The 27,658-nt window shown below is 38.8% G+C and overlaps 2 protein-coding genes across 18 annotated transcripts; one reads left to right on the forward strand and one right to left on the reverse strand.

Annotated features, from left to right (window-relative positions):
- Window positions 1–159: 159 nt before the first annotated feature.
- LOC108033341 (restin homolog) lies at window positions 160–26,778 on the forward strand. Of its 17 annotated transcripts, none has more exons than XM_017107628.3 (18): window positions 161–901; window positions 972–1,302; window positions 10,458–10,520; window positions 14,950–15,069; window positions 15,194–15,235; window positions 16,895–17,050; window positions 17,113–17,328; window positions 17,398–17,563; window positions 17,632–17,809; window positions 18,029–18,094; window positions 18,894–19,004; window positions 21,172–21,282; window positions 22,190–22,256; window positions 22,318–23,768; window positions 23,845–25,842; window positions 25,904–26,034; window positions 26,155–26,363; window positions 26,431–26,778. In XM_017107628.3, exons 2-18 carry the CDS (start codon window positions 1,038–1,040, stop codon window positions 26,475–26,477), a joined length of 5,397 nt encoding a protein of 1,798 aa, XP_016963117.1. In that variant the 5' UTR covers window positions 161–901; window positions 972–1,037; the 3' UTR covers window positions 26,478–26,778. The 17 variants fall into 17 exon arrangements, with proteins under 17 accessions (XP_016963119.1, XP_016963120.1, XP_016963125.1 ...); XM_017107629.3 differs by having other exon boundaries at window positions 18,032–18,094; XM_017107630.3 differs by lacking the exon at window positions 18,029–18,094 and having other exon boundaries at window positions 160–901.
- On the reverse strand, window positions 26,767–27,485 carry LOC108033349 (DNA-directed RNA polymerase II subunit RPB11). The gene is made up of 4 exons (XM_017107658.3): window positions 27,336–27,485; window positions 27,172–27,261; window positions 26,940–27,114; window positions 26,767–26,852 (listed from the first exon to the last, which is right to left on the reverse strand). The coding sequence occupies exons 1-4, from the start codon at window positions 27,386–27,388 to the stop codon at window positions 26,817–26,819; spliced, it is 354 nt and encodes a 117-aa protein (XP_016963147.1). The 5' UTR covers window positions 27,389–27,485; the 3' UTR covers window positions 26,767–26,816.
- Between the last annotated feature and the right edge of the window lie 173 nt (window positions 27,486–27,658).

Below are 27,658 nucleotides of genomic sequence, written 5' to 3' on the forward strand. Positions count from 1 at the left end.
CATTTAATTTGTTTCATTTATATAAAACTACTTTTAAATTACCGTTGGACATGCCTTTTTGGTCCACCCCAAAAAATTAGAAAGCGGCATATCGATAGCCGCAGCTATCGATAGAGCCACTGCACCGCAGCGGTGCTCCCATCCCCAGCCCAGTGCAACAACAAAGTTCCAACGCATCGCTATCAAATTGTGCAAAAATTCTAAAATTAGTGTAAAATAGAGCAAACGCGTTGTTTTTCTAAAGCGATTTCCTGGTTCGGCGTGGCCAGTACGTGCGCCTATCCTAATCGTGTGGGTGCCTAAATCACACGACAGTTCAAGTGCGTTTTCTCGCGTCCCTTTCCACCCCCTGTTCTCGTTCTTCCTCTTCTATAACTGTTTCAAATCAACAACAACACTAAAAAATAGAACAGTGCCCGTGTGTGTGTGTGTGTGTGTTAAATGCACAAATTGATAAGCAATTTGATTCAATTTAATCTAGTTTAAATCAGCTGAAAATCAGTGCGGGCAGCGGCCGAAAATAAATAATAAATGCCAAATTAGTAATCCATATAAATAGAACACCCTTGAGTGGTTTTGTGCGACTAATTAATTCAACACAGTTGGGGTTCCGCATTTTTTTGAAATCATAACGAAGTTCAAGCTGTCGCGGGCAACAACCAAAAGCGGTTTTTGTTTGTTTTTCAAGCTCAACGAAAAAAAGAAGAAAAGAAATCCGCTTCCAATCAGCTGTTCCAAGCGGCCCCCAAGTGCGAGTGAGACAGCCTGCTTGCGCGCCAAAATAAAACAACAACTCGAGTGGCACAGTGGTTCGAAACCTAGCTAAATTCAAATAAATTTGTTCTTGTAGCTAAAAGTATTTGTAAGGAATATTTAACTATTTATACAGCGATCTGTTAAGGTAAGTAATCAGCATTCAGTAAATTTTAACTAATATTTAATGCAACCCAAAAAACGTTTATTTCCTCAAGTTTTTAAATCGTTTACATTTACTACGCGTGTGTCCTAAAAGTGAAATATTAAGTAAAAAGTGAAAAATGAGTGATGAAACGGGCGATTCAGGCGGGCCAACTGCCCCACTTCCATCGCCAGCTAATCCGGACCCGGAACCAGGAGCCACTGCCTCCAAAATACCGGGCCCAAGCAGATCCAATATTCCCACGCCCGCCGCCTCAGCGACCGGCATCCCGCAGCCCAGCAAAATGAAGGCACCTTCCAGTTTCGGATCTACCGGGTCTGTTTCCAAAATAGGAAGGCCCTGCTGCAATCACACAACCCCCAAATCTGGGCCACCACCAAGAGGTAAGTTCAAGTCGTTTGTGTGACAATGCAAGCCAGGTAATACTGTGGTTAAATCTTTAAACGGAAGTTCGAAAGTAATGGGGTTGTAAATATGTTCAAAAAATGGTTTTCAAATTATATTATTATATTCAGGAGTCCGATTATACATCTGTTTTTCTCTGATTATAGTTTGGCAACCGTTTTTTGTGTGGACCCATAATAGAAAAAAAGCTAAAAATAGTTGTTTAATTTATACGAAAAATAAGGTTTACCAATATAAAATTACTGAAGATCTATAACAGATTAAAGATAATATTTTAATGGAATTATGGTCGGCAAAATCAACAATCAATACTTAACTACTAAGTATTGTTCGTCACTAAAAACCTAGCTCTACTTTGCTTTATTTATCAACAAATTAATCCCCCTTGATAACACTGTCAGTGTCATATACAAATAAACTCGCTCCTCTGAATCAATTTTATTTCACAGTTCAAGACATTTATCAATTTCGCGCCATTTCAACCATTATATCTGCGAGAATATATCAATTTTAACTATGATTGAATGATGATCGCCTCATATTTTTACAAGTATTAGTAACTAGTAATATTAGCCGAAAATGGGTATTAGCAGAAAAAAGAAAGTCGTAAAGAAGGGTAAGTTCAACATAAACATCTCTATTTATAAACGGGATAGTCTGAATGCGTTTGCTTTTCATTCAAGTCCTTAAGTAGAAAACTACCTCCTTAAACCTTTGTTATTACGAGACTGCACTTGTTTCGCGTTTGTATCTTGGGCTCAAAAAAGTCATCTGTAATTCCGGTTCAAACCAAATGCATCCACCTACGCAGGCACCCACAAGATGTAGTTTCATATAGGCGATTGTAATGATCTAATGGAAACGATGACAGACCCACCCACTTGCTGAAACTATATTCGCCGACCCCACCCACTTTCAGTGCACTTTTTGCACTGCATTGAACTCCACAAAAATGTCTAGATACTTCGGAAAAAAGAGGGTAACCCATAAGTAATGTAAATGTGTAATTCCCACCGTCAACCGTTTTGTTTGGTAAACAAATGCTTCACTTCACTCAATTATTTAATCGTTTTGGAACACCAACGCGCAGTCAAAAATAAACAAAACAAATAGCCGCCCACTCTCCACTCTCGATCATAATTATAGAGCTGCCCCGAAAAGTGTTTTTTGGTAAGGAGAATTATGGCCAATTAGGCAAGTGCTGCTACCATTTAATTGATCCGCCCAATGTGGCTCGTTTCAGGCACGTAAGCTAACCGCAGCCGTCAGCAGTCGGCGACCCACTAGCCCATATAGCAAACGATCTGCCAAACGATCCGGCGATCGATCGACGGGTTTTCTGTTTCACAGGCACACGTTCCATATCCGAGTGACAGTCGCAAAGTAACCGCAAAGTCGTAGAAAGCCTCCGGGCATAGTTACCAAAAATAAACACGAAAATGTATCGCAATAATATTACAGATTAACTGAGTCACGAGGTGCATGTGATGCGTACAGTGGCTATGAGGAATGTGGCACCCATGAGAACTGTGAATTAGGCAATCACATAGTTTAATTTTGATTACCTCTTTCACTAGATGGGATCGACAGCTCATTTTTAATGCATTACCAAATCAGTTACATTAAGTAATAAGATCGTTTATTGACAAAATAGGTTCACTGCTTGGGAAAGTAATAATGAATCTAAAAGATAACCGAGCTTATTAAGAAGTGTGGTCTACTTTGGTTAAATTTGACTCGCTGTCTGAAACCAAATCAGTTCCAAGCTGAACGCTTTGATCCGCTGGCTAGATCAGCTTTCTAAAATCTCTTCTAACATTCTGAAACGGACTGTTTGACTCTCTGCCAAGACCTGTCGTTTACCTCGCAACACTCAATGTCACACGTCCGAGAAATCTCCCCGACTCGGAACCGAGAAAACCTGGCGACCGGCCGGCAATCTTTCTCTCCGTCGCTCCCTAATTGAATTCTGTTCTGGCGATGACACACAAAATGTATCTTCTAGTACGTATTTCTGTGTGTTCCGATCTTTCGCCGTGTTTTTGCGCTGCGCATTTCGATGCCGGGTTCCGTTCTCAGCCGCCCTGATATGATCATTGCGGTCGCCACATGGCGGAGGTGCTCGTGGATGAGCTTATGTCACTTTTATTGCTTGGGATCGGAAACAAGAGTGGAGCCAGCCTCTCTCACCCATAAAACAGAAAGCTCATTTGTCTTCGCATTAAGATTGAATCGAAATCGGGTCCGGGATTGACGTCTAATGGATGAGCATCGTCTGGCGGGGGATTACTCCATTGGATTCTAGATAAAGCTCGGATTTGTTTACATCACAGACTGAGTGGGAGAGTCAATATTATTATTATGATTAACATCTTTTTGTCTTACTTATTTGACTTCACTTCATTAAGCCGTTGAAGTCTTTATAATTGAAGACACGTGTTGAATATTTAGGCAAACGACGTATCAAATTATATCCAAAAAGAAACAGTATTTTATCCAAAAAGGAAAAGACCATTTGTAGTGCAATAAATCATGTTTTTCCAATAAATGACTGATCTGTGAGGCAACAAGTCGTGTTAAATATATAAGTATTTCCATCCCTGCAGCAGTTTTTCCATAGATCTGAAAAGGGCGCTTTTCTTTTCGTTACTGGTTACTTACAGATATGCCTTAAATGAATTGTAACTCAAGGAGTTTAGCGGAACTAAGTAGTTTCTATGTCTTTAAATTTCACCATTACACTTAGAACTTTCTAAAGACCTTTTAAAACAAATTTTTAATGTAATTCTTATCAATATAATTGCATATCCTTCAACTTATTATATTTTATAGTAAAATAAATAAATTAGAAATTTATAAAAAAGTACAAAAATTATAAGCAGCCTAATTAAAAAAAAAATTGTTATGACATCGGATTCTAGTAAATGAATGATAAATAATGTTAACATAGAGGCCTCATAAACATTTTCTTGTGTGTTTATAAGGTAATCTAACAACTTAAAAATAAATTCAAAGAACTTTAAATGCCACATAAACCATTAAAATTCTACAAACAACAAAATTAATGCAATGACGTTTAATTTAAACATCTCTTATGAATCATAACTTTGATAAGTAATTTTCTTAGTAATCTTTGACGAAATTTTACGAATTTATGTTAAGCTATTATGTTGAAAGGCCAGAGCCGAATAGTTAGCTTTTCTTTACGAGAATCAACTTTAATATTTATATCTTAAAAAACCTTAATAAGATTAACTTGAAACGAAACATTAATATTGCACCCTCATCTTCCCAAGTATTATTGTAAAGCTTTCACTGCACTTAGGGACAAAGTGATAAAAGCCATCAACCGATCGATCAATATCTGATCAAAAAGGGGAAACAATTGCAGCCATGTGGCAACACTTTGTTTGCTGGATTTACTTAACGTACGCGTCCGTGCAAAAGTTGAACTTAAAAACAATTTTTTACGGCTCTTATTTTACGCGAGTAGACGTTTATTCAATAAAAACACAGAAAGCGCGGAGGCATTGCCTCAGTGTCTGCTATTAAACACTGGCCAACAAAGCTGCGATTGCGGACTGCGAATCCGCTTCGTCGGGAGAGCGACAAAAAAAGTATCTCAAAGTTTGCGCTGGCTTCGCTTTGCGATTGGCGCTCGCCGTTCAGTTACTTGAACGACTTTTCGCGAGGCGGACGTGTTGGACGCGGTACTCCAGCTCAGATGGCAACCAATTGAACTTGATCGGCTCTATACTATAGCTACTATATAGTGAACACGCAAACGAAATTGAACAGATCCAAAATAAAAGCCAGCTCTAACGTAAAACCTATTCATCGTTATAGAACTCACAAAAGGTGATTTGGAGTGGTTGCAAAACTACAGACATTGTATCTGACTCAAAATAGCAGGCTCAAAAAGAGGAACTGTAAAGGCAAAAGTTGTGGGAACCTTTTTCCCGTCCTTGTCGTTGCCCTAAAAGGACGTCGGTTTATTTCGGTGCGAGATATTTTTGGAAACTTTTGTTTTTCATATTTCAAGTGACAGCCTTTGACCTTGGCTTCGTCTGGTTGATGGCTATTTGTTAATCAAATGTATTCTTTTGTTGCCCTGTGAAACTGTGATTTGGCTGTGATTTCGACATACTGGTCTCATAAATATTTATTTATTTTTTCGTCTTGGCCAAGCCTAGAACTTTTTCAAGTTCTTTCGCTTAATTTGATTCTCTTGCACTTAGCGATAAGATACTTAGTTACTATCTCTCCTTAAAATAAAAACCTTTTTAGGTGCTTATCACTAACCCTATTTTGTTTGGGCTTGGCTCTTTTATGTATGTTCAATTTAATGGCAACGATAATTTGGCAAAAAGGTCAATAAATAATGTTCCGAAATTTCCGTATTTTGTACAGTCTTATGACTCGAAGTATGGTTGCTAACCTAAATTATTGTCTTAAAATAATAAAAGTTGCAGTTATGCAAATCTGAAGACCATGAAAAAAGAGTAAATCTAACCAAGGACTTAGATAAATCAACTTAAAGTTATTTGCCACCTGATCTTAACTTGATAAGATGAAACCGTTTTTCGTTTAAATAAAAGTATTTTTCCCTTTTAAACGTAATTTCCAAGAAGTGTTAAAAATAATTCCCAGGGTTCGGCCCCTGCCCTTTTTACAATCGTGTTCTTCTTGCCCTTTCCATGAGCCTTTATCGATGTACTGAGAACGAAGCTAATTACGGATTTTCCGCTGACATCCGCTTTCCACTGTTTACAAGCACTTACATAAGTAAATTGACGCACAAAAAACCTGTAAATGGGCTAAGCACGTGTCCCCAACCTCCCGCTCATTGAAATGTCGGCTAAATCGCAGCGATAACCTTAAGGCATTCTGTATCTATCTATCTACAATAAACTCTGGGCAACAACAAAAGTTCATTTGCCGAAACAGCAATAACAAAGTTCGGTTGCGGATTGTATTGAAAATTTGCGGTTAACCGCTAATTAGATATACAAATTTGCTCTTGCTGATTTGTATTTTGACCGAAAGAGACACAAATGCTGATCATCTAAAAATACGTGCATATATACGCGAAATGGAATGACTTTCACAGGGGCAATATTTGCATATTGCTCAAGACTTTGATTTTTAGTGCAACTTGGTTGTTGTGTTTCATTTGTTTGTGATTTTTTGTGGGGCTCGGCGTTGACGTCTTATTGCCAAATGAAGTTGGCTTCCACCGGCGGCTAACAGAGTATGCAAATTTCAATTTTTATATTTAGTTGTCTGCGGCTAACTTTCTTTCCGTTTGCGGCTTTCTTTCCACCGCCAAGTTTCGTTCGCATAACGCACACTTCGTCTGTCGATTGTCTATACATTTTGGACCGGGCCAAGTGTTTTCATTTGCCTTGGCTTTGGCATTGTTATTGTTACCTGGTATTTTATCAGCTCAACATTTTTCTGTTTTTTTCTTTTGTAGTTGTTATTATTATTTTGGTTCTATTGAAACCGGCACAACAACACTGCTCTGATAAGGAAAACACATTTTTATTTGGGGTTTCTCTCTGCGGCAGCGACATTGCCAACCCAAAAGCGCTATAACTTTTGCTGTTGCCATGTTATCTTTCAAATAGAAATGAGTGAGAGATCTACTCGTGTTATTTCGCTAGTAGTGCAATTCCTACTCATTTTGGATGCTGATAAGTTTAATGTTTGCAAGCTGCGGGGAATGCTAGATGTCTTCAAGGTATTTTTGGTTGATTAAAGAGGAATTTTAGATAAAAACAGTAGAATAACTGAAGTAATCTACAAATACTACAAGAAGTTTGAGATCTGTATTAGGTGTATTTAAATACAAAATAGATACATTAATAATAATTTGAATAGCTCTAAAATTTTAAAACGCAAAAGGTGATTTAAGGAAAATTTTTTAATAATTTCAAGGTTTCTGCTGCTTACACAAATGGTCTGGAAAGATCGTATATAGAACTAGATATATGAAGATTACACAATCCACCTGTACAAACTGGTGGGCGAGTGGGAGCGATGTCATAAAGCCATTTGAAGGCATCACCTCGACTGACTGATCATCCCATCTGTCCAACTGGGAGGAAACACCCATATATTTCGCACCAACTTCCGAACACATTCTATATACTTTAGGTATTTGCTGTGGATCCCGCCACCGGCAATAATGATCTGTCGTCACTCCACTAAAATTAGTCGGTTTGTTTACACAATTTTATTGCTGCTGGTGCCGTTCGTTATATTTGATTTATTTTTATATATTTTTTTAAGCCACCCAATGAGCTCAGCTTGGTATTTTTTCTAGAACTGTTGGCAAAGGCAGGTCACCTCAAGCTGGTGGGTGGTTTATGTGGCGTACGAGTAATGTGCGATGCTGCTAGATCACGTATACGCCCCGGCTAATTTGCATTGCACTTTGTTTGCCACTCATTTGTGAGCATTTAATTGCGGTAAATGCGCTTTTCCTCGCCTAATTGCGTTTCACACGCCTCGAAAATGATTTTTATTTTGTATTTATTGTTTCGCTTCTTTTCTTTGCTTTTCCGCCGGCGGCACCTTTTACTTTTTCAACTAACTTCCCCGGCAATTTAATTACAGTTTCTTTGACCAAGCACAAATCAGTAATGAAAAGAGAGAAAATTGAAAAAGGTGTAACCACATTTGGTTAATTAATTTTTAAGGTTCGTACCTGGTTTTCTTTCTTTTTCGATTATGAAATGATATTTCAGTTTGCACCTGCTTGCCTGGAAATCTTTTCAAATGATTTATTGTCACAACTGAGTGAACCGCTGTCTTTCTCTGGACTTTCGTGTAAACAAACCCATTATTGCCTTCATTTTCCGCTCTTTTTTCGAAAGCTTATTTTTGGCCAGCATTTTGTTTGTTGCCTTTTTAAGTTACTTTTCTGCTTCTGATGAATTATCGGCCTCTGAAGTTTTTCATTAGCTTAATGGAAGTATTCATTAAGAAAAGTCAGTGGACCTCACAAGAGGAAATCTTCTAGGTTCCTAGAACTATTTTTAATTTTTTTTTTCACTAATTTAATTACTAAGTTAATTTATTTATAATATCCGACTATATATATACAGACATCTTATAAAGCATCTTATAAGAATAGGTTCCGGGTATTACCTCTCCCTTTTATTATCTCTTTGCCATATTAAGCCTCAACCTAAAATCAAACACTTCAGCTCGAATGCGAAACATTTAACAATTAAACAACAATTTTAATCACTTTTTGGTCATTTTTTGTGTTCTCTTTTGTTTGCTCATTGTTTAGCTTACACTTCAGTGCTTTTAATTATTTCGTATGCAATAAAGCTCTAAGCAAGAACAGAAAAGCAAAAGTCAAATAAATTAACACGTCACTTACATAATTCTCAGACCGAAGCACTTAAGTCTCGCTTGAAATAGCCCAAGTGCTAAGTTAAAATTTTCAACAGAAATGAGTACTTAAATATATTGTTAAATTAGAATTTAATGGTTGAATCACAAGGGATTCACTGACAGAAAGGAAATTAAACTATTGCTTTCTAACAATCAATTTGTAAAGAGAAGTCGAAAACGTTTAGGAATAAATTGGAAAATAATTATTACTCAAAAGGTAAATAAAATAATAATTAAATTGTGAAAAGGCTGTTTCTTGTCAAAACTCTAGCCAAACCAATATTAAAGTGACTCCCATTAGTTTTGATGGATGATGGGCGCTCCTTTAATGATGACATTAATGTCCATTTTTGACTCTTCAACACTGTTATAAATTGCGACACGCCCACATTTTTAAGTCTGCGATCAGACAGTCGAAATAAATTCCAATTCCAATTATGTGTGGGTTGCACAATCGTATTTTTATGGCAACTGACCAAATACAAACCAAATTACTTTCAGCATTCTTCGCTGGCTTTTTAGCCAAAAGTGTCTGAAAAGTCTTTTCATAATTTGACATAGCAAACAAACAATAATTAAGTTGTTTTTCTGCTTATCTCAAGATCGAAAACACACGCGTCTGTAGGAATATTAATTATTCACAAATAAAAAAACACTCAAGTTGCTTATTTGCTTAACTTTTCTCGTTAAGTTGTTAATGATGGCATTGGTAATATTGATTGCCGGTGGAAAAAAGTCAAATGTCAATTCGAATTTATATTTTAAATTCTTCTAGCTTTTTCCTTTTTTATAGGTCATTAAATGGTGTCCAGTTTCGTACTGTTATTGGAACTTGTTTATTGAGGTTTTTTTTAGTTTTTGCATAACATTGATGGATCTCTTTAGCTGAAAATGCTAATTTATGTTGGCGAAGCATGCCCAGGTTATGTTACCTAAGGAAATGGATTGAAATAGATTTTATACTCATTGAGTTTTGTGATCCACAGACTGCATGGTTTTCTGATCTTGTTAGCAAGTTTTTGTTCAGTAGCCTTTTAATTAAGCTTTGCAGAAAGCGAAATGATAGAGACCCGAATATATATTTAGCTAAATCTTTCTGTTTTAGGATTTCTTGGTTATAACAGTTGAAATGCCGCAAAATATCAAATTACTTTTGTATTTTTTGTTTTATATATATAACATTTCTGGTCATTTAGATGTTTGATAAAATGATTTCAGCAGATTATTGTGTATCTGTAAAATATTTATAGCTTGTTGGATGCTCTACTTAACTTTCAAAAAAACTTAACACAAAAAGGTTGTACAGTTCTTTTCCAGAATAACTTTTTGCAGAAAATTTCAGTCATTTGAGTCTGCGGAAGCATTTGGCTTAGCCGTCTATATCTTTAAGCGATTCCGCGAAAACCTTCACCCAACACTCTCTAAGTTATCTAATCTCTTTCAAATGAAATAAGACTCTTTTGGGGTGGTGAGGTTGATCTGCCAGAGCGACCCATAACTAATTGCCTCTTTTGCACTTTACTTTTCTATGCCTTTTATTTTAGTCTCATTTTCTTGGCTAAGCTTTCTGGGCCCGTTACCATGGCCTGAATTGGCTTGGCTTAGCCCCTAGCTTTAATTATATTATAATTTTAAGCTATCATTTATGTGCTGTTAATTTAGCTATGCTCACTTTGCGTTTTTTTGCGCATGTTTCTTTTTTTGTTTTTAATTTTATTTTTAGACACCGCCAGCATGAGTCGTGAAAGCGATGACAATTTAAGCTCGATCAATTCGGCTTATACAGGTAAATACACTCTTATTTTACACTTGTTTTTAATTGTTTGCATTTATTTATATTTTAATTGGCTTCTGCGTTTCATTTAATATTTTCCCACGACATTATTAATTTATAATTAATGTTCAATTAATTGCTTGTTGATGTGGGTGAAATTAACACATCAGTGTTAACATCATTTTGGGCATAACATTAACCAATTTGGACTCGATGGGATTTTTTTGCAAGGTCTTTTTACGTAAAAAGGGGGAAAGTGAATTAAATTCAGTAACAACACATGCAATTCATTTTAAGATATTACTGAGAAATCAGAACACAAGTTCTGTATAAATAAATCTGAGAAAAAACAACGGTTATAAATAATCAAATGGGGAATACATTATGTGAAATGTTGGCCAACTTTCAACCTAGTAACCTAGAATGTGGAAAGGAACATTAAATACTTCTGTATCTTATCAGGGTTGTTTACGTCAATCGACCTAGTAATCATTTCCATTTCATTAACAACTTGTGTACCTCAATGCAATTTGTATTAACCCTGAAACTAGACACTGTTCCTTCCTCCCTCGACTTTTGGTTCAGTGATCTGCGAACACAAAACAGACTTCTCATTGCCTTATCTACTTGTGTATGCAACGTCTTCCCTCAGATAGGCAAAATGTCAAAGCAATCTCACGATCTACGACAGCGTATAGATTGTATCTATATCCCATTCATATACCCCAATCAAAGGCCCATCAAAATCAGCCGTAATCAGTCATCAATTTAATCGCTTCTTACCTTAGCCGTAGGGCAACTTCATTAGGCTAAAGTCGTCTTTATAGACGCTGTTTTCATTGGAATGTTCATTCAACTGTTTGCCCTTCTGCCACATGTATCTTTTTATTGTAATTTTTATTTCGCATTCGGAACACGTTCTAAACTTAAACAAATTTTAATTGTAATGCGAAATACGCGACTGGAACGGAGGCCCAACCGGAATTTTTGGGTATTTTCTATATAATATACATCTATAATTAATAATATATGGGACACGCCTTTAAGCGACCGGCGCGAGTCACGTAAGCATCTTCATCTGGAAAACCAGTTTTCCATTTGGCGAAGTTCTAGTTTGTCGCACAAAGATTACTGTTGAGAACATTTAGCATTTCAAATAATGGCAAATAAATATTCATATAAATCCCTTGGCGATGCAATTATTGTGTGCCCAGAGCAGAAATTAAATCAATTGAGATAAAAATTGGCATGCTACAACAGGTACAGTAGGGAATGTTTTAAGCGGAATATTCAAGAGTTGGGAAACTCTCAGTCAGGAGTCTGAGAAAATACAAAGATTAAATCGGGGCTTTGTAACTAAATCGCTTTCAGCCACACCCCCAAAAGTGTGTATTTATAACAGTGCTATATTTATCCAGACTGCTCTCTCATTAAAAGCTTCACTGTATCCACTCGTGCACTTCAGTGGAAATGCTGGCGCAACCCACAGTGATCAGGAATTAGAGATCGGCAATCAGCAGCTAATAATCAGTTTTTGTCGGCATTTGCCAGAGAGACTCGCAGATGGATTTGCATTTAACATGCCGAAAAGTCATGTAAGTCAGGCACAGTCCGAGCCTGGGGTTGTGAAAAACTACTTCGTATGTGGGTAGCTGGAGTAAAAACTGGACAGATATTGGTTTGTAAGGCAGGAAAATACACAACAAAATTTATTACAAAACGTTAGGGTAAAGGAATAAATAGATAGTTTATAGTAGGTACAGATAGTATCTTGTACTATAGGTCCTGTAGCCACATTTAAAACATTGTTTAGATTTCAAAGGTTTTTTAAGGTTTTTGAAAATAAAGTAAGTTTTTAGTTTTGTACAGTTTTTCAATTCAATTCTTTACAACATAAATTAATTGATTTATTTAGTTACCATAGAAAACCCTTTCCCATTACTAGTCATGTAAATTAAACCATTAGTTTTGAATCCCAATAAGATATTATGGACTCCTGATCCTCTCGCAATGTTAATTCTTCCTTCTTTTATTTCAATATTTTTTATTTTGTTTTCATGAGGAAAATGTATAAGCTTTTGTTCAGTGTAAGAACCCACATTAAATCGAGATTCAAATCGCTCAGAACTGCAATTGCAACCTACACAGGGATGTAGTAACGATCCCCGGGAGGGCGGTTGGTTAAGCGACCTGCGCACAGTTTAGTTTAATTAAATGTTGTTTAATCAGCTCAACAGATAATGTGCTATTGACATGGCCAGCACTGTTGGCTGATTTATCGCCGGGCAGCGCGCGATCTATCCGCCATAAATGGCTGGCGAAATATTTGTTTTCAATTTCGACTTGTGTATCTCTGGGCAGCCGCTTCGATTTGGCCAGAATCGTGAGCAAAGTGGGTCGCAGCCGGGCCGGGTTGCCTTTTGGCCAAGTCGAGTCTACTATTGGCGGCGCCACACTCCACTTGGCTCTGGCCGGGTGAGCGGTGCGCTTTGATGATTCATCTGTATCTGTCAGATACATGAGTTCATTAGCAGCACTGACACTGAATGTCAACTGCAAGGAAATTGTTTGTCATCTAGAACGACGACGTTTCACAGTTAAATGTTGCAATTTGCCAGCGGCGAGGGGAAAGGTGCTTAAATTAGCGAAGGTAAAGTCCAGTCTGATTTATGGCCCGACATTGGCTGCTGTTCAGCCGCCATTACAGAAAAACCGATACGAACACAGAACGTCAAAGACGGAGAAAATGTTTCTCCTTTTTACAATTAGTGAAAGTTTGCAAAATAACAAAACAAAAAGGGAACCACTCACCACGAGATACAGATACAAACAGTTACAACGCCCAATTGTGATAATTAAAAAAAATGGTTACGAACATGTGGGATATAGAAAATAAATTGCTACCGTCATGATGTATAATGGCAAGTAATAACAAATTGTCTTGCACGATCGGCGAACGGTAGCGAATGCCAGAGTACGCCACTTTATCTGCCAGATACAATACACAATTGAACCTTGAAGTCGGCTGGTCTGGCCAACTCATGTCATGTCATGGCTGGGCCAACGCAATCGGTTGATTAGCCCAAAGCAGTAGCCCACCAGGCACAAGAGCCGGTCGAAAGCATCTTCAACACACTCGTACGCGAACTCGCACTCTAGCAGAGCATGTCTGGCGTAAATTACAAGAGAAGAAAAATTATTTTAAAAACGGGGAAAATAAAAGCAGTTTCAACTGACAAAAACACAATTAACTACATGACGTATACAAGCTAAGGTTTTCACAGCGCGCAGCTGAAGATGAACGGGTACACGGTGAAAAATATATGTATTGATTAAAAATTTTAAATTTAATAATTTTTTAACTTTGTATGGTTTTTAGAGTAATTTTAGGCAGGCATAAAGGATTTTTAAAACGAAGAGGCTTCTTAATTTATGAATTTTACTTTAAATTATGAATGATTGTTAGTGAGCTTATTTTCTGTGTGTAATGAAAAGTTGGCGGAAACAGAAATCGTGCAATTGAAAAATTGAAATCTTTTCTCAATCTCCTTCCTTCTCGGCAGCATCTCTTTTGTCCGCTGCAATTGTGTTTTTAATCTCCTGCTGCCATTCAATGTGGCTTTGAAAACGTTACCAAACTGTCGACAATTTAATTGTTTTATGCTTTTATTGCTCTTTCTCGTGGAGTTTTAGCAAAAGTGTAAATTGATTTTGAAAGTTGCAAGGAAAAAGAAAGAATGACTTACCCATCAATATCAATAAACAATTTGACACACATAATTTAGTGAAAGATGGAAAAAAATGCTGTTATCTGCTTTGGTGTTTCAGAAGATACAATGGTTTTTATTAGTTAAATTCAATTGGTAAAGTTTCATTGTAAGTTTTTTTTTTACTTAGCTTGTTACGAACAAATAAATGAAAGGAAGATTTAAAGTTACTAAATGCTCAGGAGTTATTAATATTTTTCAATTTTATTTTATTAATTACACAAATCAGATAAATCAGGAGAAAATTTATTAAGAGTTTCATTAATTACTAGCACACGCCAATGTTTTCTCTCTCTTTTTAAGCCATACCTATATTTTCGAGCTTAATAACATCTCAGATTACCGTTCCCTGTTTTTTGTGCCATCTAACCTTTTCCACAACTGCTTGCGGCCAAGATCTTATTAAAGACATGAAACCCTAGCACACAGGCTGCCAAAAAACTTTCACAACCCAAAAGAGCAAATTGGGCTTAACACAAATGCGCTAATTTCTAACCAATACAATAATGTGTATAGGCATATACCTATCTATATAACAAAAAGGGGAAATGTCAGGAAAACTTGCTTGCTCAGTTAACACCCACGAAACACCGCAACACGTTAAACAATTGCAAATGCATTTTATGGAAAATCCGCTTGAGTTCATCTATGTATATGTAAAAACTCGTCTATAGATCTCTATCAAGAGACTGTCAGGCGCTTTACGCGATCTTCGCTCTCACCCACATCCGACTGGGACCGCTTTTCCCCCGCCCGACGCTCGCTAAAATCGGAGGCTGGAAGTCGCACATCTTGTAAGTTCTTTGCCCGCCATCGCCATTTTGCCAGCCGCATGTTTGTTTTGCTGGTAACTCTTTTGTATCTGTATCTTTTCTGTTTGTTTGTTTTCGTTTCTGTTTTTGTTTACCAACGCCAAAGATGATTATTATCTAGAGGCCACTGGGCGACGTCGCAGCTCAGGTAAGCATTCGCTACGATTGTGGGAGGCTTCTACACGGAGATGAAAAGCGATCTCAAAAAATGATCTATGGGGTCTTAATTGGCTGACAACACAGTAGGATCTTTGGTTGCTATGGGGGATATTATAAAAATATTGAACCCCTTTTGTTGCTATATTTTACTAGAGTTAATTATTTATATTTTTTAAGGTGTATTAGAAAAATGTCTTGTATCTGCAGAGCGTATCTGGTTCTAGCCGTTTGCGCAGGTGGCTGGCGTTTATGTATCTATGCATCTAGGCCAGTTGCTCGCTCCTTAAACGGCCATTCGGCAGAAACGCAAAGAGCGCAAATTTATGGCCAAAATGTCAAACAATTTTCCACGCAGAAGGCATATGGGTATATCTCAGCATCTTCGGTAGCCCCAAGCATTGTCAAATTAACAAAGCCTAATGAGCCACTGAAAACGTGTTCAATCTACCTCTCACTGTGGGTGTAATTGCGTCGCTAATGAGCCATTGCTGTGACAATATTTACACTGACTTAATGTAGCAGCAAGTCAAGGTCTTTCTGGGGTTAACTATGCACATTTTATGCTTAATTTTTACCAAATTAAAGTGGCCCAATCCGTGGATTAATGAATTGGGGGCAAAATCGTTACGGTTTTAATGGCAAATAAATTGATGGGGAAACTTAACCCGTTAAAAATCCATGAAAAATATTAAAATAAATTAAGTAATACATGAACAAGGTTGGGGATTGATGGAGTGGCTTCCACTTTCTTGGTTTATGTTAATTTTAGTGAAGGGCTTGAGGATTTTGTATGGTTAAGTGTTTGTTGTTTAAAACAATGGGTGAGAAATATATATTATAAAATATATATTTTTTTTAAAAAAAAAGTATTAAATCAAACTTGTTTTGTCATAATCAAATTAATTTGGATTTCAAGTTGGAAATGAAAATGGATATCAACTTGACATAATTTAAAACATTAATGGACTAAGTAGGTTTATTTGAATGCTGGTAATAAAACACCATTCAAACAGAAAATCTACATGTGTGTAGTATATAATGTAACTCATATTGCAATTTTAAATGCAGTTCACATTCAGCAACGGCAATGTGGAAATTATGAACAAGTTGCCATGTCTAAGGGTGGCTGCAGTCAACAACGAAATTAAATTAACTGGCACGACAGCCAAACTTGGCAAAATGTTGTTATGACTTCATTGAGCTGCATGCAATTTTTATTTTGCTTTTTTAATCCGCTTGTTTCCTGTAATTTTCCACTCAATGGTTTTTCCCCCGGACAAATAGAAATTAAATGGGTATTTAAAAGTGAAATCTCGGAGAGTATTCGTAGCCACTTTTAACTTAGAAGTGGACTATTGAACAGCTTGCAAATGTCAAGTTTACAACGCTTAAATCCGTTTATAGAATAGATATTCATTATGCGGGGGATCGCTCTCAATGGTTTTCCATTGAGCAGGGGCATATGCAAATGTGCCAAATGACATCATACGCAAGTGGAACACAAATGAAAAATGAACTGTATTGGGGGAGATAAATGAAAACGCAGTCTAGCCAATTCCAGCATTGTGTGTATATAGTACTATGATTGATGACCTAACGGCTGATACTAATGGGACCCCCCAACTTGCTATTGATTACCCTCGAACAGATCACAACAGCGCAGTGCTGACAGCAAACACAGAGCAGTTCATCATTGGCCAGCGGGTTTGGCTTGGTGGCCTTCGTCCCGGACAGATTGCCTACATTGGCGAGACACACTTTGCACCCGGCGAATGGGCGGGCGTGGTCCTGGATGAACCAAATGGTGAGCAAGGACTTGAGACACGCTCTCTCATAAACTGTGGCCTAAAAGTTAATTTTACTTAGGTAAAAACGATGGCTGTGTGTCGGGCAAAAGATACTTCCAGTGCGAGCCGAAACGCGGCATTTTCTCACGCCTCACGCGTCTTACCACATATCCAATGTCCGGAGCCCAGACACCGACTTCTCCCTTGGCCAAAAACTCGCCGGACAGATCGCGCACAGTCTCGCCAACTGCGAGTATTCGCAGCTCCATGCTGCGAAGCCCCGGCATAGGAGGCAGTAAGTTTTCTCATGGTAAATGAGTAAAATCTTGAAAATCACTCTAAATATTTGAAAATACTTATCCAGAAAACGGCATGGCTGTGGGCGATCGTGTGATTGTCTCCTCTGGATTCGGCAGTCGTCCTGGAATCTTACGCTATTTGGGGGAGACACAGTTTGCTCCTGGCAACTGGTGCGGCGTGGAGTTGGATGAGCCCAGCGGCAAGAACGACGGAGCTGTGGATGATATAAGGTAAGCCATGGAAAAAGATGTTTATATAGGAATGATTAGACTCATGCACTCACCAACTTCCAATGCAGATACTTCGAGTGCAAGCCCAAGTACGGGGTGTTTGTACCCATAGCGAAGGTGTCGCTGTCGCCGTCGTCGAAGAAAACGCGTCTCTCGAGGACCGGATCCCGGGAGTCCCTTACCTCGATCGGCACCATGAACAGCATCGCCACCACGGCCACGTCGCGCATGCGCATGAATGCTCAGGTATAAGCGGTGACCTCGCGATGAGCACCCCTCACCATCCAGTTCTCCCACAGAAAGAACACTCTAAAAGTCCCCAAAACAAAACGCAAACACCGTTTAAAGTTCTGGTTCTGTTCTTTGTTACTTTAATTTTTACCCATTAACCTATTTGATAATTTATTTCGAGCCCTGGTACTAACGCGTTCCAATTCTAATCGCAAAATCCCCTTCCGTTCCTAGCAGCGCAAGTCAATCACGCCCGTTAAGCCAGTTTTAGCGACGCCGAAAAGCCAATTTTCCATGCAGGTATGCTAACATCCACAAATAAATTGTATGGTATTCGCTGTTGGTTTTTCCCTTTCGGTCTTGAAAGCTCTTTTAGTTTGCAGAGCTGTATGCGTTTAAGCTGTACTCGCTGTTGGTACACCCAATCCATTAACGTGCAAATGGTGTTCGTCTTATAAAGAATATACATCTAATTTTTGCTTTTTCTGAAAATGTTATATTTTTTTATTCTGAAAATGTTATATTATATATAATTAGTGATTGTCACGTCAATGGATTGGGGAATTTTAACTGTATTACTGTGGTTTAACCCTTAGATCGTAAGCGTACCACTAACATAAGACACTAATCCACACAACACACCACACAACAAACCCACGCCTCAAACAACAAAACCCCACCAAAACAAACTATGTAAATTAATAATAAATGTATGCCTCGAAGTCTTAATGCATTTTATGCCGTGTGTTTGAGTTGGTTTTTATTTCACAATGTATTAAACAAAAATATTTTTATATTTCCCGCACGCTTTTGCTGTTTACGTGTTGATTGTTCGATGTTTTGTTAAATTTGCTACTTTTATTTGCATGTACATAAGTGTTTGCTGTCGCCGGTAAGAGGTAATGGAAGCTCCTTGCCACCGCTGCACCCTATATACTCCTGTACATACACCCACACTATCGATATCTGTATCTCTATATCCTCTTGTATCTTGTATATTGTATCTTGTATTGTAACTGTGTGTTCCGGCATTTCATCAAAGCTTGCTTTGTGCTCTCTGTGCTCTGTTTACTTTTTGGTCGATCGATCGCCATTGTAGGATCTGCTGCGCGAGAAGCAACAGCATGTGGAGCAGCTGATGGTGGAGCGCGACCTGGACCGCGAGGATGCCCAGAACCAGGCGCTGCAGCTGCAGAAGAACATCAACGAGGTAATTATCTTCACCGATACCATGTACGCACCGCTGCCCTATGCGGACAGGTCGCGACCCTATCGACCCGCCGGCAAGAAGTCAAAGGTTAAGAGCCCGCAGCCACAGCATGTCTGGGTGCCCACCACCCTGAGCAGCTGCATCACAACGAGCACAAGACCAGCCGTAACAGCGGCAACATGCAACAGACAGCCCTTGCAGCAGCAGCAACAGCAGCAGCAAAAGATATTGCAGGCACAGCAGCAACACCAGCGGCAGGCCAAGACGAAGAAAGTTTGGTTTTGCGATAAAAAGAAACTCTTTCCAGTTGGCTGAGGACAACACACTGCCCACGGTGCCCAGTCAATGTTTGCTCAGTCATTTGTGCAGTTTCGGTTTCGATTAATTGCGTTATGTTTTTGTTTTGGTTCAATTTTATTTTTGCATTGCACCCCCGCCGGCTGCTTGCAAAACACACACACTCATTTTCCTTTTTCGTTTGGTTAATTTTTCATCTATTATTCACTGTTATGTCTTTATTATTTTCCTCATCGTCTTGTGTTTATTTGTTGTTGGTTTAACTCAAACTCACTTAATGTTCGGCACGTTCTTTAACCACAGCTTGGCCACCAGTCATCTTCAAATTGTCAGTCATTTTTCCGAATGATTCATCTAATTAACCTGGAACGCTGAGGAGAGTACAAATGTCATAAGTTTAACTAGGCATGAAAGGTTTTGGGGGTTCAACAGCATTTAACTCGGTCAAAATTCCTCTAACAATGGGTTAAGGCTCTTCTCGAAATGTATGCAAAGCAAATTGATTTAAAATCAACCTGCATACACTTAGCATACGTTTTGTGCTGGCACAAAATATTTATTTACCTCTAAAATTGCATCTGATAGGATTGAATGGTTTAAATTAACATTTCATTTTTGTTTGCACTGAAAAGATTTTTACTCGAGTTCATCTCAGTTCAGACACACAATTATCATATACACTACCCAAAAATTAAAGCAAGAAAAACGCAAAACCGCTATTATAAATAAACAAAATTATTTGCATTAGTTTTAGCACTTTTGCACTGTTGCTTACTGGTACAGTGATTTTTAAAGATCTGAGCCTATACTTTTAAAACGCACTGTACACTTTTATTTGCTTATTTCGCAACTGCTTTTGGGGGCTTTTCTCGAAGATGACTGTCTGGGATGATTGAGTTTTGTGCTTTCTGTTTGGTTTCGTTTCAATAAATTGTTTGTGCTTACAATTATATGCGTGTACGTGTTAGACTTTTCTATTTGTCGAGCGCACTTTGAGTTTGAGTGTTAAATTAGCAACAAAATTATCACCATAGCCCCGATCCAATCCGAACCACACCAACTCCATTTTTCCTAGCCCTCGCACCCACTGAACCATCCATCCTTTTTACCGCAAAACCAAAGAACAATTTGAAATCAAAATTAAGCTGGCCCTAGAAAAGATATTCTGTTTGCACAAAACTATTCTTGTATGATTCTTATAGCAAATACTGATCGAAGCGGATCGCTGGAGACGCCTGATAGCGAGACACAGCATTAAGGTATCCGACCTGCGACGCGAGTTCCGCGGCTGGTCGGGGAAGCACGAGAGGCACTGCATCCTGCACAGTGTCCTCACACCGCTGCGCATCAAGTAGAGATCTGGGACAGATGGATGGGCGACCACAGTGCTCAAAACTATTCGATTCGATGATTCATAAACTAACTTTCTTCGCACCGAGAAAGGATCCACTGAAGACAATGTTGAAGTCTGCACAGCGTTTTAAGCTGATACAACCAAATAAAGAATAAAGATCTTTAAAATAATGAAATGAAACACTCTGAAAAGAATAACGAAAGCCAACCCAAATTACCAAAAAGAATAAAGTTGATTTGAAGGTTCAGGCTCATAAAATGTAAAAACGAAATTTGGAAAAAAAATGGAAAATGGAAAAGTTGTCCAACAATTTTTGATTATTTTGTACGAAAGCGAATTTTTCTTGCGTTGGTTTAGTTGATACGATATATACGAAATACATAAACTACTCTATACGAAGTAAAATACATTAACAATATGCAAAACATGTTTTATATCTCCAAATGTTGTTTTATTTTTGGTTATGACTACTTTGCTAATCCCGTTTTCGAATTTTCCTGATCCTTCGATCCTTAGCTGAAGGCAAGAATTGTTGAATTGGAGACAGCATTGGGAGATGAACGAAAGAAATCGGAAGAGCTGCAGTTCTCTGTAGACGAGGCACAGTTTTGTGGCGATGAAATGAATGTAAGAGCGAGTAGAAATGTTGTTTTGAAAAGTACATTGACTTGTCTTATCCTGAATTTAAACTAGTAAGATTTTTATAAAATATTTTTAGATCATGTAGCTAGCGTTCTTGTTTTTTATAATGCTTTATATTCCAGTTAACTCTGTTTTTTTATATTTATGAAGTAGAAGTAGTTTGTCACCAGAGTATTTTATGTAGTCAGAAAATTTTGCCATAGTCATAATATGATTGCGATATTTAAAGTACATTATTTTGCTGACGAATGTAGGTATTAGATCTGAAAGTATGCTATATAAATCTGTACAGTTCTAAGCAGTTGTATTGTAATCGAACGGTTCTAGCTTTTATAATGACTGTAGGTTCAGCTTTTTGATTTTTATTTATTGAATGCGGTTAGAAACACACTACAATAGCAGTTTGTTTCGTTATGTAATATTCACGGGCCAGCAAACCGCTGATGTACACTGCTTGTGTGGCGGCAAAGAACGAGCAGAGCTTAATCCTATGCCCGCTGAATGGTAAATTGCCGACCGTTGCTAATGAGAGAGCTTATAGGCATAACAAGTAAAGGCAAGTTCAAGTAAAATGCCATAGATTATTTACTGTTTGATTTTTAATGTTATTCGTTTTTTTTTGTATTTATGTTTTAATATTTCAGTAGAAAATACTGAGTAAAAAAAGTAGATTTCGGATATTTAGTTTGGCGTATGGCTGAAATCTTTCCAACATTTTTTCTTTTTAATTGGAACACCCCAGAGAAATCTATCTGACAGGCTAAAGAATATTTTGTTTTAATTTATCTCAAGTGAAGATATTAAGAAATTAAAAGACGAAACAAGTCAAAGTACATTTCAATTCGATATAAGTCAAGCTTACCTCATATTAATTTGAAACCTCTTTTTATAGGCTCAGTCCCAGGTCTACAAAGAAAAAATTCACGATCTGGAGACGAAAATCACGCAACTGGTGTCCGGTAAAAAATAAAATGATCCTAATTATGTAATATATGGCTTATATACTCCTTTTTTCTCCAGCCTCGACCAGCCTGCAGAGTGTACCGCCACCGCCTTCAGATGATAGTGCTTTGAAGGAGGAAATTGCTAAACTGCAGGAAAAGGTGAGCACTCATCAGAAGGAAGCGGAATCCCGGATCGCCGATCAGCTGGAGGAGGAGCAGCGGTTGAGGGAAAACGTAAAATACCTACAAGAACAGATCGCCACTCTTCAATCGGAGCTGGTTTCCAAGGATGAGGCGCTTGAGAAATTCTCCCTTTCAGAGAGTGGTCTTGAAAATCTTCGCAGGGAACTTGCACTGCTAAAGGAGGAAAACGAAAAGCAGGCTGAAGAGGCACAAGCTGATTTCGCTCGAAAACTTTCCGAAAAATCGGAACAGCTGGAAAAAGTCACTGCCGAGTTGCAGATCCTAAAGGCAGCCTCCGATTCTCTGGAAAGCGAGAGGGTTAACAAAACCGACGAATGCGATATCCTTCAAACCGAGGTTCGCATGCGGGATGAGCAAATCAAGGAGCTAAGTCAACAACTCGATGAGCTAACCACCCAGTTGAATGTACAAAAAGCGGATAGTTCGGCTCTGGATGATATGCTACGCTTGCAAAAGGAGGGAAGTGATGAAAAATCGTCTCTTTTAGAGAAAACCCAGAAGGAGCTAGACCTACTTAAAGAAGAGGCTTCGAAGGGTCAACAGGAAAGAGAACAACTTGAAAAGCAATTAACTGAATTAAAACAATTAGCGGAACAGGAAAAACTAGTCAGGGAAAAGAGTGAAACTAAAATCAATCAAATAAAACAAGAAAAAGTAAGCATAGAGCAGCAATTGGCTTTAAAAGAAACGGAACTTCAGGACTTACAAAAGAAACAGTCCGAAACAGAGGCTAATCTTCAGGAAAACAAGGACCTGAATATGCAAAAAGATCTAAAATTAATTGAAACTGGTCAATCCCTAAGACAACTGCAGCTTAAACTGGATGAGAAATCTCAAGTCCAGGAAAATCTTTTGGCTGAACTGGAAGAGCTGAAGAAAAATCAGGAGACTGTTTTACTCAAGAAGGATCAGGACTTACAACAGCTTCAGGCGAAGTCAACGGAACTCGAGGGAGCTCTTAAGTCCACTCAAGGACAATTAGAGCAACTTCAACAACAGGCGGCAGCATCTGGAGAAAAGGGATCCAAGAATTTGGCCAAATTGCAGGACGAGATTAATCAGCTTAAGGCCCACGCTGAGCAAACTCAGTGCGAATTAAAGTCTAGCCAATCTGATGTGGAAGCCAAGACCAAGCAATTGAAGTCAGCAAATTTAAGTCTAGAGGAGGAAGCCAAGAAGTTGGCCAATCTGCAGGAACAGATTACCAAACTTAAATGCGAAGTGGAGGAGACCCAGTCGGCACTTAGTTCAAGTCATACGGATGTGGAGTCCAAAACTAAGCAACTGGAGGCAGCAAACACGGCCCTGGAAAAAGTCAACAAGGTAAGGACTTTATATTTTCTATTAATAACGTGATATTTTGTTATTTTTATATATTTTAAAAACTTATTTCTCTTAGGACTACGCTGAATCCCGAGCGGAAGCTTCCCATCTGCAAGATCAGGTGAAGGAGATCACTGATACCCTTCATGCTGAGCTACTGGCCGAGCGATCCTCATCCAGCGACCTTCACACCAAACTCTCGAAGTTTTCGGAGGAACTAGCCACAGGTCAAAAGGAGTTGACCAGCAAAGCCGATGCCTGGAGCCAGGAAATGCTGCAGAAGGAGAAGGAACTGCAGGAGCTGCGACAGCAGCTTCAAGACAGTCAAGACTCCCAAACAAAACTCAAAGCAGAGGCAGAAAGGAAAGAGAAGTCTTTAGAAGAGTCGGTCAGGAATCTTCAGGAACAACTAGGCAAGTCTAAGGCGGAAAATCAAGAGCTAAGCACAGGCACGCAGGAGACCATAAAAGACCTTCAGGAGCGTCTGGAAATCAGCAACGCCGAAATTCAACATAAAGAGAAAATGGCAACAGAAGATGCACAGAAGATAGCTGATCTTAAAACGCTCGTGGAAGCCATCCAGGTGGCCAATGCTAATATATCAGCCACCAACGCAGAGCTATCCACCGTCCTGGAGGTCCTCCAAGCCGAAAAGAGCGAAACGAATCATATATTCGAGCTTTTTGAAATGGAGGCAGATATGAATTCAGAGCGGCTAATCGAAAAACTTACTGGTATGAAGGGTGAGCTGAAGGAAACCCATCTTCAACTGGATGAGCAGCAGAAAAAGTTCAAGGATCTGGAGTTGAAGTTGGAGGAAATGCAGCAGAGTGAGCAGAATTTGCAGCAGGAATCCTTGACTTCCAAGGAGCAAGTAAAGGAACTACAGCAGTCTGTCGTAGAGCTTCAAGATTCTCTTAAGCAGAAGGAGGAACATGTCCTGAAATTGGAAGGTCAGCTTAAGGAGTCCAGTACCGTAATAGAAGGTCATACAACTTCCTCCCAGGAAGTTCAACTTAAACTTGAAGAAGCTCAAAATAAGGAGAAGAATTTACAAGAAGAAGCTGCCAAATTAATCGAACAACTGCAGGCGCTACAAAAGTCTCAGTCGGAACTCTCCGAGTCTCTCAAGAAAAAGGATGAACTTGTACAGAGCTTAGAAGATAAACTGAAAGAAAGCAATGCTCAACTGGAAACACAAAAATGGTCGACAAAGGAAACCCAAGTTAAACTGGAGGAGGCCCAACAGAGGGAGAAAGCCCTGCAGGAAGAGGCTGCCAAGCTATCCGGTGAGCTGCAGCAAGTGCAACAGGCCAATGGAGAAGTAAACGATTCTCTTGTAAAAGTAGAAGGACTGGTGAAAGTTTTCGAGGAAAAACTTGAGGCCGCCAACACCCAGTTGGAAAGCCAGCAGGCAACAAACAAAGAACTCCAGGATTTGCTAAAGAAATCACAGGAGACGGAGGGTAACCTGCAGGGAGAGTCTCTGGCAATTTCCGAGAAACTACGCCAACTAGAACAAGCCAATGGGGAACTTCAGGAGTCACTGTTGAACAAAGAGAAAGGCCTTAAAGATTTTGAAGATAAGCTTCAAGAGAGTAATTCTCTACTGGAAGGCCAAAAGAAAAGTTACAACGAAATGCAGGACAAATTGGAGCAAGCTCAGCAAAAGGAAAGGAATCTGCAAGAAGAAACGTCCAAGTTAGCTGAGCAACTGAGTCAACTGCAGCTTAAGAATGAGGAGCTTCAGAAATCCCTCCAGCAAAAGCAAGCGCTTTTGGAAAAAGGCAACGAATTCGAAACACAGTTGGCGGAGTATCAGAAGGTCATCGATGAAATGGATGATTCGGCCAGCGCTAAATCCAAGCTGCTGGAACAGCTGCAAAATAGAGTGGTGGAACTGGAGGCCGCACTCCATCAAGCCAACGAAGCCCAAAAGACTGCTAATCAGGAGACTAAGGAACTGAGGCGCCAGCTGGAATCGCTGGAACTGGAGAAGTCCAGGGAGATTTTGACCCTCAAGACTCAGATGAATGGAGCAGGCAGCAGGTCTGGAAAGGGTGATGAACTGGAGGTGCGTTTTTCTTGCCTAACCAGTAAATATTTTTTCGATGAATTGTTTTTTGTTCTTGTAGTCACTGGACACCGAAACAAGTCTTGCCAAGATCAACTTCCTCAACTCAATCATTGCCGACATGCAGCAGAAGAACGATGCTCTTAAGGCCAAAGTCCAGACCCTCGAGACCTTGCCTATGGACTTTACCAAGTGAGTTTATTGACTTGAAGATGTCATACTGTATCCTGATTGTTTTTAGATAATGAACTTGATATTTAAGAACTTTCTGGATAGTTTTTTGCTAATTATATTTTTTTGTTTTATTTTTAGACCCCATGCCTTCGATGTGCTGACGAAGCGGAAGCCGGCTCCCAGACTTTTCTGCGACATCTGCGATGAGTTTGATCAGCACGAGACGGAGGACTGTCCAATCCAGGCTAGTGAGGATCGGGATTACTCCCCACCACCATCGGAGGCCAATAACAATGAGAAGGAACGCAAGCTGCCTGCGCCAAGGAAATACTGCGATTCCTGCGAGGGTAGGTCAAAATATTAAGCATCCAATCTGAATTGTATCTAATTTCATAATTTATTGGTTAATTTCAGTCTTTGGCCATGATACGAGCGAGTGCGCCGATGATGAAACCTTTTAGCTCTAGATAAATTCTAAATTATGTTTCCATTTTACTTTGTTTTGACTCTATGGCATAACCGTTTGCGAGATCTATCAGATGAGATAACTTTTACCTCAGCAGAGAGCTTCACTGAATCACACACAAAACATTCTCTATTTAAAATTGTGATCTTGCGTTGTGCACACACTTCATGGATAGTCTATTTTAAATTGTTTTTATTTATTTAATGCGATTCGTGGCACACACAATCGGTTGTTTTCGTAATTTTTGAGTGTAAACATAGTGTAAAAAAAATAAAAAACCAGAATTTGGAAGAAAACCGAAGAAATTTATTGGGTATATTGGGTACAAGTAAAACTAATCTCCGCCCTCCTTTTTCTCCTTAATAGCATCCTGAAAATAAATAATGGAATTAGAAAGGATGATCCGAAGGATATATATAGCTTTTCCCTTCTGTATAATGGATATATGGTGTCTTACTTTGAATCTCTCTTCGAAAAGGGATAATTCCGCTAGAAGATCGGTTATGGCATTCATGAAGGCTTCTTGCGGGGAGTAGTCCGCCGTAGTCTGAATACGGATAACGAACTTGTGCTCTAGGGGATGGGGAACTTTGTAGCCGGCGAACAGAACATTGGGGTCCTTCAGCAGTTGGCTGTGCGGCGAAGAACCAGATTATTTCCTGATTATTCCGATTTTCTAGCCAACTTACTTGCGGATCATGTTTCCCAGGGTGTGATCCTCTTTGTTTATCGTAAATATAGCCGCATTTGTGACCTTGGTGTCCAGCTCCTTGATGATTCTGCCACCGCGCCAAAACAAACACGAAAATGGGTTACAGGTTGTTATTTGGGTATGCCTCTTTTCTTTACTCACTTTTTCTCGCCTTCATAGAGCAGGAATGACTCAAAGGTGGGTGGCGCATTCATTTTTTATAGTTATATTCGTTAAATTACAACCAAATCGAAATTGTTTATTAAATTCGCCACCACGCTCAGAAAACTCGCAGGTTTAGTGTTGGAAAACGCTGTAACGCATTTCAGGGGTGCTGTTGTAGCTAAATCAAGCTGGAATTAGCTAGGAAAATTAAAATTACATTTTAAATGAAAATATAAATCATGTATGTTTAAACAAAACAAAATAAAAAACGCAAAAGAAAACCTGTTCAATTCAGCCAAATCATATACAAAACAAATGTA

Source organism: Drosophila biarmipes, chromosome 2L (assembly GCF_025231255.1).
Source record: "Drosophila biarmipes strain raj3 chromosome 2L, RU_DBia_V1.1, whole genome shotgun sequence".
In the NCBI taxonomy this organism is placed as follows: Eukaryota; Metazoa; Arthropoda; class Insecta; order Diptera; family Drosophilidae; genus Drosophila; species Drosophila biarmipes.

Coding starts and splice junctions, on each gene's coding strand:
- LOC108033341 (XM_017107628.3), top strand. CDS start 1,038: ATGAGTGATGAAACGGGCGATTCAGGCGGGCCAACTGCCCCACTTCCA. Junction 25,843..25,903: donor GAAAGGGTGATGAACTGGAG/GTGCGTTTTTCT, acceptor TTGTTCTTGTAG/TCACTGGACACCGAAACAAG. Junction 26,364..26,430: donor ATACTGCGATTCCTGCGAGG/GTAGGTCAAAAT, acceptor GGTTAATTTCAG/TCTTTGGCCATGATACGAGC.
- LOC108033349 (XM_017107658.3), bottom strand. CDS start 27,388: ATGAATGCGCCACCCACCTTTGAGTCATTCCTGCTCTATGAAGGCGAG. Junction 27,262..27,335: donor CTCTATGAAGGCGAGAAAAA/GTGAGTAAAGAA, acceptor GCGCGGTGGCAG/AATCATCAAGGAGCTGGACA. Junction 26,853..26,939: donor TTTTCGAAGAGAGATTCAAA/GTAAGACACCAT, acceptor ATTTATTTTCAG/GATGCTATTAAGGAGAAAAA.